The sequence below is a fragment of the Ostrea edulis genome, chromosome 5, assembly GCF_947568905.1.
Source record: "Ostrea edulis chromosome 5, xbOstEdul1.1, whole genome shotgun sequence".
In the NCBI taxonomy this organism is placed as follows: domain Eukaryota; kingdom Metazoa; phylum Mollusca; class Bivalvia; order Ostreida; family Ostreidae; genus Ostrea; species Ostrea edulis.
The window spans coordinates 64,488,768-64,500,969 of record NC_079168.1 but is presented as its reverse complement, the minus strand read 5'-3'; the positions used below and the strand labels follow the sequence as shown (position 1 = coordinate 64,500,969).

Sequence of the window (12,202 nt, the reverse complement as noted above, 5' to 3'; positions counted from 1 at the left end):
GGTATAAGTAGCTGACTTCCTTAAGCGTGATATCTAAAAATTGATGGCATATCAAGATACCTAATACCATTCCACTTCACAAGGATAGTTGTAAATTAGTCAGATATCTAATACAAAAAAGGAGTTCTTTAAGATATTTATGAAAAACTTGAAATTTCAGGTTATCTGCAATCAAAAGTTATAAGTAGCTGACTTTGTTAAGTAAGATATCCGAAAATTGTTGTGTCATATCAAGATACCTAATATCACACCTCTTCACGTGGGTAGTTGTAAATTAGTCAGATATCTAATACAAATACAGAGTTCTTTAAGATATATAAAAAAAACCTTGAAATTTCAGGTTACCAGGAATCAAAAGGTATAAGTAGCTGACTTCCTTAAGCGTGGTATCTAAAAATTGATGGCATATCAAGATACCTAATACCATTCCACTTCACAAGGATAGTTGTAAATTAGTCAGATATCTAATACAAAAAAGGAGTTCTTTAAGATATTTATGAAAAACTTGAAATTTCAGGTTATCTGCAATCAAAAGTTATAAGTAGCTGACTTTGTTAAGTATGATATCCGAAAATTGTTGGCATATCACGATACCTAATATCACACCTCTTCACGTGGGTAGTTGTAAATTAGTCAGATATCTAATACAAATACAGAGTTCTTTAAGATATTTATGAAAAACTTGAAATTTCAGGTTACCAAGAATTAAAAGGTATAAGTAGCTGACTTCCTTAAGCGTGATATCTAAAAATTTATGGCATATCAAAATACCTGATATCAGATGTTGTCATATGTGCATTTGTAAATTAATCAGATATTCAAAACAAAGACGGAGTTCCTTAAAATATTTTCCAAAAACGTTAATTTTCAGGTTACCTGCAATCAAAAGGTATAAGTAGCTGACTTCCTTAAGCGTGATATCTGGACAATTATGGAGTGTCAAGATACCTAATATCACTCTTCTTCACTTTGATAATTGTAAATTAGTCAGATATCTAATACAAACTTAGAGTGCCTTAAGATATTTGCGAAAAACTTGAAATTTCAGTTTACCTGCCATCAAAAGGTATATGCACCTGACTTCCTTAAGTGTGATATCTGAAAATTGATGACATATCACGATACCCAATATCACTACTCGCCATACGTATCGTTGTAAATAAGTTAAATATATGATATAAACACGGAGTTCCTTAAGGTATTCATACTGATCTTGAAATTTCACATTACCGATAATCAAAATGTATAAGTAACTGATTTCCTAAAGAGCGACATCTGAAAATTCGTGGCGTACCAAAACACCATCTATCACTTCTTGCCATATGTATAGTCGTAAATTCGTCAGATATCTATACAAACATAAAGTTTCTTACGGTATTCACACTTATGTTCAAATTTCAGGGTAACTCGAATCAAATTGTAAAAGTAGCAGATATCTCAAAATGGATGGTATATCAAATGATTGAAGGTCTGAATTCAATCCGTATCACTTTTAAAGTAAACACTCAGTTGAAAAAGTGTATTCGTATTTTGCATTGCAACGTTATGTAATTGGGGATAATTTAGCATGAAATATCATAGGACTCCTCGTCCTCTTTAGAAATAAATCTGATAGATAATAATTTTCAAACTCATTAACCTTTATCTGGTAGCGAGCTATCAGTAATTATAACTTTTATATTTTGTAGTAGCTGGCTACGAGTAGCTAACTTTTCTTACTTTTAGTAGCTGGCTACTAGTAACTGGCTACTAGTAGCTAACTTTTCCTGGTTCAAGTAGCTGGCTACTAGTAGCCAACTTTTCTCTTTTTAAGTAGCCAGTTACTAGTAGCTGGTTACTAGTAGCCAACTTTACCGATCTCATAAATATAACTACTTTATAGATATACACATCTAGGAAATCCGACAAAAAGAAAGCAGAATATGAATATAAATTTTATTTTTGAAAATACATGAGGGTATGAACTGGAGTGCCTCACGCCGCGTTGTTTTCAGAAAGCGCTTACGCTGATGCCCCCCCCCCCCCTCTTTTGAGCCCACCGGAACTCACCGAACTGTCACGTGAATGACAGTGACTAGTGAACAGATACCGTCGCCAACACTCCTGAAGGCCACAGCTAGATTTCTACCACAGCAATTATTATCGTATAGCATTAGGCAGGATATTCAATCAGCTACCATATTTTTGACCACCCTATCAAGATTATGGGGGTAATCTTGTAATTGGTTGCAGGACTTTGAACTTCAGATGTTTCTTAACAATAGTGAGTTGAATGTTTCAAATCGACAGCGTGGATGAAATTAGAGCACCTATATCATTAAAGTACAGTAAGAAGCATAATGGCCCGAGGACTGCACCTTGTAGGACCCCATAATGGACTGCAATCATACCACTATCATGTCAACAATGTGATTACTGTCTGTGAGCCGGGAACTGACCCGGTATAGAATTCTAAATGGACCCCATTGTGTCACATATCTTTTAAAAATAGACTCGTGTGGTACAGTGTCCGAAAGCCTCAACATATCCACCTATTCTCTTTTGTTAAGTGAATTAACTGCGCTTCACAAGACCAGTTCTCTCTGAATCAATGGTATGCAATAATCCGATTTTGTTCTGTATGGAACGCCAAATTAACATATATTCAAATAATAGGTGCCTCAACTTAATTAAAAGCGTGTAACAAATACTTATAGATATCTTTGATTCAGTTAGATATATCTACATATTCATGTATGTGCGTTCGCATTTATAGAATTAATTATGTCGATAGTTAGAATTGATGATCTCTACGCGCAATAATCGAATAGTTGATATCATTCATTTTCTGCGTAAATGCTCCGTTTTAAGGTACATACGTACCAATGATTAGACCTTTTGTTTCAAAACGAACGTGGTTAAGGTATCTGTAATGGCGATATATAATAACTTATGCAACCTAAATTATTTCATTTTTTCAGATGAAAGGAACTGGTCGAAATCTTAAGTTCATTATTGATTAATTCAAATCTTCGATCAAAATTGTTTCTATCATGTGTGCAGTGGGCGTGTCTCCTTCACACGTGGTCACAAAGAAAGAAAAAATGGCATCCGTAAGTTTTGATATCGAGTTTTAAAAATATCGTAGGAATAAGGCCCAATCAGATTAAATGCATTGTGTTAGATTATATGTGAAATACTAAAGGGTAGCTAGATGTTCACAGATCCAAGAATTGTTGATTAATAGCGGCAGGCGAAGGCCGTCGGAATGACTTGGGCCGAGCTGAAGAGGATCAGCCAGAACCGTGTACGTTGGACGACTGTTGCAACATCAAAAGGCATAAGTCAAGTAATAATAATATAGTTACGTATTCAACACTCGGCTCGTTTCAGGGAAAAAAGAGTAAAAAACACGGGTCGTATTTTGAAACGTTTTATTTACTTTGTATGCATATTTGATAGAGTTTTTATTTTTATTGTATTTTGCATTTTCACTTTTGGAATATCGTAGTATTGATATCTTTATTGAAAATGTGCACACGTAACTTTGATTGAATGAATATGTGCAATAACTGCATTGAATTATTAATGACCACATTGAATAAAAGATAGCATTGATTCTGTTGAGGAACAAAGGCATTCATTTAGATTTAGTAACAAATCGATTATTGATATCAACAATTTGGTATATCCATAATTCAAATGTAGAACTTATACGGTACCAATTTTGATGCACCAGATACGCATTTGGACAAAAAAATGCTCTCTCTAATTGAATTTTTGCGCACATCACTAGAATAAATGGTATTATTGATTCCTCGGATTAATATAGATCTATTTCTAATACATGTACCCAGAAAGAAATATCTATAAATAAATTAATGACATTTTCACATTTATTTAATGTGTGCATTGATTCTTTCCATAAAATTATTGAATTAGTATGCGGAATGATATAATTGAAATAATTTGTGACATCATCATTTATTTAAGTGTATGTTACTTTGGAGTTCCATAGTTTTGGGTGATTATGGTATTATGGAAATGATTCATATATCTTGATTAATAACTGATTTTAAAGATCTAACCTGTATATGACCGACCTCTTGTGACTTATCTCCCCTTATGGGATTAGAAGTGATGTTGGCCAATCTTCTGTCTGATGGTACATTATTGGCGTAGCTCACTACACTAAAGCTTATACTCTTTATGACACTACGTCACAAGATGGCAATTTAAATGTTTTGTGAAATTGTTTGTATCGATCGATTCGTTTGTCAATCATCGTAGCTCCGTGGTTAAAGCATTGCAATGTGCTGGTGAACCGCAGATCTCAAGTTCAAATCCACCAGTCTTTTGTTCATATGTGTTGAAATCATGTTTTTGAAAATCATATTTTTATCTAAATTTGCATATTTTCTACCTTTATGTCATATATTATTATCATATGTCATTATATCTTTTATGATTAAATCAATTCATACTGATTTGAGAAACTATTTCAGGGTGTATTGAGCCACCTTAATCCGACACCTGTGCAATCCGTTTCATAGGACATTCCGACCCTTATTTTCATTCTCAATTTCACATTTCATTGGAATTTTTTTCACTGTTTATTCCGACAAAACTTTGTTTCTCAGTGTCTGTCGGATTAGACAGGTTTCGCTGTACATCAATATTACCCGTGGATCGGTTAATAAGACGAGAGCAATCTAGGTAGTGTGTAATCTTTTTTATTTAGTAAAGTCTTTGAAAATACCAAGCTTTCTTCAACAGAAGGCATGCCCCTTTGATAGCAACACTGGGTTCTAGATCGGTGTCAGTTTACAGCGCTGATTCAGTAGTTCTGCTTTGTCTCTGCAGTCAATGGTATTTCGTCCTGTAACCAAGCAGGTACTTCAGTATTTTTATTAATACTGGTACGTTGTCTTTTCTTCAAAACTTGATGTATAGCCAAATGCGTTTACCCGTTTATGTATAGTCCCCAGCAAACACGTGACGTCAAATCGACGTCGGATTTTGGTTGAATTTAGGTCGCGACGTCAGATGACTAAATTCCATCGTCGGATGGACGTCAAATTGCTACGTCTAATCAATGTCGGCTATTGACGTCGTTTTGACGTTGATAATTGGTTGTGTTCAGTCTGAAGTGGGAAAACGACGATATCCCGACGTCAGTTCTTCAACGTTGTGGAAATTATGAAACTGCGTGTGATATAGTAATTAATTGATTTTCTCTGGTCGTCTAAAATAGGCAAAAGCCTGTATTCAAATTAGAGTTGTAATATTTTATTTTAAACCATAACTTTTCGGATATTTCATTTCACGTAGATTACGACTGCGATTAGAATTTTGGTTCAATCTTTATACTCAACAGAGAACGCCAGACAATAGTCGGCCTATTTCAATTGCTTATTTTCAGCCGGTCGTTTACTGTGAAAGAAAAGTTAAAAGTAATCGCATTTGCCCAAACCCATGTAAATTGTGCAGCATGCATGCAGAAAACTATGCTACAGAGAGAAAAATTACGACATCTACCGTATACTGGTAATCATATCTTATGTCAGTTTTAAAACATACAAAAATAATAATAAAAGTTTATTTTTAACTCAACAATATGTTGAACAAATGAATTCATTTCATTTGCTTGTGGGTGTGCATGCTCTGCTCTGGGAATTCTAATTAAGGATCCCCCTTTCATGCAATGTGTTTACCGAGAGTTAACGAGGAATGGCACAGCAGGATGCTATGGCCAAGACTCATACAGCCGATCCTAGTTATGCAATTTTTTCGGGATTTGATATGCTGTGTAGGTCAAAGTTTTGGAAAACCCAAGCCATTCTTGTAACACAAAGTCTGAGAGCTGGTGAACAGTTGTGTAATGTGAGTATAGTTTTGTAGTTAATATTAATATCTTATAATGCCAGCATCGACATGTAAATGATTCATTCTGTATATTTAGCAATTGTAAGACCTGTGTATAATTTGATTTGTAAACAAAAGAAATTCAAATTCTAAGAACATTAATTTTGAAATACTATAACATCAAGTGTACATCATTTACTAATACACAAAGTATGCAACATTAGCATGATATGCATGATTATATTGATTGTTTAAGATAACTCTGAATTTTTGAGTAGAACGAAATCATCCTTAGTAAGTTTAAACAATATACAAGTTTGGTATATCAAATAAAAAATAACAATAAACTAAAACGTATATGTACATCACTCTTGTCCTCGTTTGTAAAATATATATATATCGCTTAATTTATTCACTCTATAGCTTATTGAATTGTAGCTTATGAAGTGAACACCTTACCGATGCACATACACTGTTAATAGTAATATTTATGCATTTTAATTCTGACACTATGGATATTTTATTCACATGTATGTGCACATCGATTTTATATGTACAGCTGTACCTGTGTAACTTCAAAGCCCCTGTAACGATCTACTTTCCCATTCACTCACTATTTATGTGGGAAAGAGTGTTTCATGGACTGTATATTTTAATTACATTTTCAGGATAATGACAAATGATGTAATGTCCCTTATGAATATAAAGGGCAAAGAGGGAAGATGGCATTTGGCACGACATCAGTGTTTCAGGCAGTGATAGGTATGTTTATCTATGTCAGGTTCGTTAAATTTAATGTCATTAAAAATTTTATGTTCCTGCAACGAAAGTAGGGGGTATGAATTTGTTTTTCACTTGTCTTTCTGTCTGAAACTTTAACCTTGATAATAAATTTTGAATTTTTAAATTTCTAACTTGTTACCACTAGATGTAAAAGATGATTTTTAATAAATGCTTCTTTATTTTTGTAGCAAGTGCAGTTCATCAATTCAATGCGAAGGAACACGAAGTCCGAGAGGCTGTTGCGAAGTACCATAAATATGCATCAGACCGGAGAGGTGGAGGTGGCCGGGTCGAAAAATAATTAATGGAATCAAATGATAACTTTGATTTATATTTCAGGGCGTCAAGTTTCCTTTAAGTTCCTATATTTGGAGGTTATTCCTATAAATTCCTATATTTCCACAAAAATTCCTATATTTCTGTGAAATTCCTATAAATTCCTATATTTTAGGGTAAGCAAGAAATGTTGGATTCTGAAGCAAAACCAGTACTGTATATTACAAACAATTTGTGTCATCTATTTGTAACTATACAACATTTACTTCAAAAAGGTGCTATATTTCTGAGGTTTGTCCTATATTTTTTGGACCAAAATTCACTTGACGCCCTGATATTTGATAGTGTTACTGACTGAATATTATTTCATGAACAATGAATAAAGAAGGAAAATGACAAGAATAAGAGTTCCCTTGTTCAAATTATTACATTTCAACTTATTGATGTTGCAAAAATGGTGTCAGTTTGATGTCGATTGATTGATTGTATATTGTTAATGTCTTGCTCAAGAATTTTTTACTCCTATGGAGACGTCATCATTGCCGGTGAAGGGTTGCAAAATTTAGGCCTATGCTCGGCTCTTATATGGCCTTTAAGCAAGGATGGATCTTTATCATGCCACAACTAGTTTGACACAGCTAGGGCCTCGGTTTTTGCGGTCTCATCCAAAGGACCGTCCCGTTTAGTCACCTCTTACGACAAGCAAGGGGTATTGAGGACCTATTATAACCCGGATCCCCATGGGATCATGAACGTCTGTGTGACGGTGAAATCTGACGTTGTGTAGACGTTGAAATCTGACGTTGTGTAGACGTTGAAATCTGACGTTGTGTAGACGTTGAAATCTGACATTGTGTAGACGTCAGAAAAAGACGTCTAAAAAACTTTCATTTTCAACAACAATCCAACGTAAATCCAACGTCAGAAATCGACGTCAATACAACGTCAATCCAACTAACTTTGCCTGCTGGGGTCGTCCTTTGCTTCCGCCATCCAATATATACCTGTATTTTCATTAGCTTATCATACTATGAGCTGCCATGAAGCATGCTCGACCAAAAACACACAAAATGTTTTACTACTCCAATTTCTTCGTGACTTTTAGCAAATTTCAAGTCGTTATCCATCTCGATTCCGGTTTTAACTATTCATTTTCGTCCATCATTGATCACCTCAAATCTTGGATACATCGAAGTTTAATCCCGAAGTTCACAACTCCATGCACTCGGTGTTGTCATACCTTCATTTTATTACCAAAAAACAACATCTATACAATGGAGTTCAATTTACACGCAACAACAAGAAGTAATACTCGAATACATTCAGTTAAGAGTTCCGGAATACATATGTAAATATAGACAGTTTGTTTAAACGATAAATATAGATTGAATTATATGTCATTTGCTTGGTTGTAAATTATTTAATTTCATATCATAGAATTGACTGGGATAGTGTATACCGATAACATAGTCTGAATTTTCAAACTACTGAGGATTTGTGATCTTTCTATAGTCGAACACAGAGACATGTTGTACGTTCCTCTGAAGTAGATTTATCTAATTCTTAGCTGCCGCTGCTTTCTTCCTTCTCTCTGTTAATGTGCTCTATTTCATCAAAATCTTAGCAAGTTCTGAAAAAGGAAACAAAAGTCATAGATATCTCACTGGAAACTGTCTGTTACCAGGAAGTAACGCAATGTGACTAGCACCTAGATAGATTCCCGGCTCTGTTCGTGTAAGAATAAACTTATAAATTATTTTTTCTATATAATTTCTTATCGCTAAATTCTACTGTCTTATAATCGCCAATCTCTGTGTCTTTTGTACACACACAATACTGTACATACTGTACAAAACTGCCCTTCTGTCAGTTGATGGATTCGTGCCTGTGCCAATTATAGTAGTTTACCTTTCCGTCGGCGTTTTTTGATCCACACCACTATCAAGGATACTTACCGCTATAGTCTACCTTCCCGTCTTGGTCTAGATCCGCCGCCTTAATCATTTCGTCCACCTCCTGATCAGTCAACGGATTTCCCAAACTCGTCATGGCCTGCTTCAGTTCCGCGGCATCAATTTTCCCACTACCGTCCTTGTCAAAAATCTTAAATGCGTCTTTCATTTCGCTCTCTGCTTTCTCAGGCTTTTTTAATTTACTTTTCATATATGTCTCAAACTCCCCATATTCTATTATTGAATTACCTGTAATAAGTAATTAACCCAGTAATGAGTAATCAACCCTATAGTCAACTAGCGAGATTTAAGCTAGCTCCATCCTCATGTTCACGTGAATGATCACTATCATCTAAATTGCTGCATCATTTCTGTTGTAGGTGTATAAAAATTTCTATTTAAAATCACTCTAGCATCTCGCTTTTGAAGTTTACATAGTTAAACAGAGTGATATAAATAAATACAAACTTGTTCAAATGAACGTCAACAGATTTTTTTTCAAAAACCCTGCTAATTCATAAATATGTTTAAATCAAGTGTTGATATTAGGGAAAACATCGTATAATAGACAGACAGTAGAGGAAATATCAGCATAAGAGTCATTGTCCTTGGCAACATATTTTCATTATAAATAATTGATCACGAATGGAAAATATTAACTTTGTCAGCATCAACAGTTTACCAGATTTTTAGCTCTTCTGAGCCAAAGGCTCAAAGAGCTAATGCTATGGCCATTTGTGCGGTGTGCGGTGTGCGTAAACTTTTTAGAAAAAGGGCTATAACTCAAGAACCCCTTGGCCAATTTTTTTCAAATTTGTTACAGGGTATCATTGGCCCAAGGGCTTTCATACATACTAAATAGAGGGATGTGACCCTTTAACAAGGGGAGATAATCAGGAAAATACAAACAAAAGTAGTGGTTGCTAAAAAATCTTCTTCTCAAGAACCACTGGGCAGATTATCACCAAACTTACACATAAGGATGAGGATATGTTGTAGATTTAAAATTGTTCAAGGCATTACCCTGGGGCAAAGGGCGTGGTCTCAAGGTCACTTCAAAGTTGACCTAAATTTAAATTTTTTTTAAATTCCTTAAATCTTAGATATTTTAGTCATTATAAGGACTAGGATCATCAAATTTTGACAGTTGATGCATCTTAGGACCTTGTGTCAAGTTGTCTCAAAAGTAGGTCACGGTGACCTACTTTTTGAATTTTGCAGGTATTTATTTTAAAATTAATTTTGATGCATATCTTGGACACTTTGAAGCCTATGATCATCAAAACTTGTCAGTTGGTGGATCATAGGACCTTGAAATGCGTCAACTGAAAAATAGGTCACCGTGACCTACTTTCTGAATTTTATGGCTTATCATTTATAGATATATTTTAAGTTGTTATTTCAAATACCGAGAGGTTTAGAATCATCAAATCTTGTAAGTTGATGCATCTTGAGGCCTTGAAACATATTTATAAAAAAGTAGGTCACAGTGACCTACTTTTTGAATTTTGCAGATATTCAAATTTCACATTTTCAATTTTAGATGCATATTTTGGGCACTGTAAAACCTAGGATCATCAAACTTTGTCAGTTGATGCGTCTTCAGTCTTCGGTTTGTGTCGACCAAAAAGGAGGTCACCGTGACCTACTTTTGGTATTTGACAGCTAAATTACTATATTTCAGACACTATTTGACCTACAATCATCAAACTTTGTCAGTTGATGCATCTTGAGTCTTCGGAGTGTATCGACCAAAAAGTAGGTCACTGTGACCTACTTTTGGCATTTGACAGTTATATTTATATATTTCAGTCACTAATTGACCTACAATCATCAAACTTTGACAGTTGATGCATCTTGAGTGTACGGAGTGTGTCGACCAAAAAGTAGGTCACCTTGACCTACTTTTGGAATTTGACGGCTATATTTATATATTTCAGATACTATTTGACCTACAGTCATCAAACTTTGTCAGTTGATGGGTCTTGCATGTTCGAAGGGTTTCGACAATAAAGTAGGTCAACTTGACCTGCTTTTGGAATTGGACACCTATATTTATATATTTCAGATACTATTTGACCTACAGTCATCAAACTTTGTCAGTTGATGGGTCTTGCATGTTTAAAGGGTGTTGACCAAAAAGTAGGTCACCTTGACCTACTTTTGGAATTGGACGGCTATATTTATATAATTCAGATACTATTTGACCTACAGTCATCAAACTTTGTCAGTTGTTGGGTCTTGCATGTTTGAAGGGTGTTGACGAAAAAGTAGGTCATCTTGACCTACTTTTGGAATTTGACGGCTATATTTATATATTTCAGATACTATTTGACCTACAGTCATCAAACTTTGTCAGTTGATGGGTCTTGCATGTTCGGAGTTCGCTGACCAAAAAGTAGGTCACCATGACCTACGATTGGAATTTGACAGCTATATTTCAATATTCAGATACTAATTGGCTTAAAATCATCAAACTTTGTCAGTTGATATTTCTTGGGTTCTCAAAATATGTAAACCAAAAAGTAGGTCACATTGACCTACTTTTTTGAATTCTTAGGATTTAACTAAAGATTTAGAATACTAAGAGGCTAAGAATAGAAATGGTGGGGTTGTACAATTTATCAGAAGAGCGATTCTAGGCCCTTGGGCCTCTTGTTTATTTTATCCTGTGAATAAAATTCCTCCTAAAGATACATTTTATCATGCGCAAATTTTTTTTCAAAAACCTATAACATGACATGAGGACCGATCTACCTTAAATATCATTCGATCGTCACGACAGTGGTAGAGCTCTCGTTTTGTGATCTTGTGTTCGAGCCAAGGCCTCAACAAATAATCTGGGTTTTTTGACAAGCGGTAAATTATCACCCGAGTCCCCGTGTTTAGGTAGTCGCTGATAAAGAACGCTAACTGCCCACTGACCTACAACGCCGAGCAAAGGTATGAATTTAAGTACTTCATCTCATGCTAGTGATGCATCCATACGAGTAAATTATTATCATAAAACTGTAATCGATTCCTTTACATTAATGCTACATCATTGTAAATAGACTATTTACAATGCCGTGTCGAACATGTGTAATTTTAGTCAGTAAAATATGTACCCTCTGAAAATCTTATTTCTCAGCATTTATAGAAATCACTTGTGATGAAATAAAAGTTAGAAAGCATGAAGAAAATAGATAATATTGACCCATTTATAATCTGATCATATGATCAGACAAACCGAATTAATGGTATGATATTTACATTTATGATTAGATCATATGATCAGATAAACCGAATTAATGGTACGAATGATATTTACATTGACCGATGTATTGAAAATTTAATGAACATTTGCT

The 12,202-nt window shown here is 34.6% G+C and overlaps 1 protein-coding gene and 1 long non-coding RNA gene across 2 annotated transcripts in view; one reads left to right on the top strand and one right to left on the bottom strand.

The window, feature by feature from the left end:
- Positions 1 to 12,202, bottom strand: part of LOC125651070 (uncharacterized) — an 87,084-nt gene that overhangs the window by 69,596 nt on the left and 5,286 nt on the right. The window contains exons 4-5 of the mRNA XM_056166126.1: positions 8,859 to 9,104; positions 8,511 to 8,533 (exon numbers count right to left, since the gene is read on the bottom strand). Coding sequence (XP_056022101.1) covers positions 8,511 to 8,533; positions 8,859 to 9,104 — 269 coding nt within the window. The remainder of the gene's footprint in view (positions 1 to 8,510; positions 8,534 to 8,858; positions 9,105 to 12,202) is intronic.
- LOC130054671 (uncharacterized) lies at positions 5,731 to 7,305 on the top strand. Its single transcript, XR_008802994.1, has 3 exons — positions 5,731 to 5,862; positions 6,513 to 6,606; positions 6,816 to 7,305. It is a non-coding gene; the product is annotated as an uncharacterized LOC130054671 (long non-coding RNA).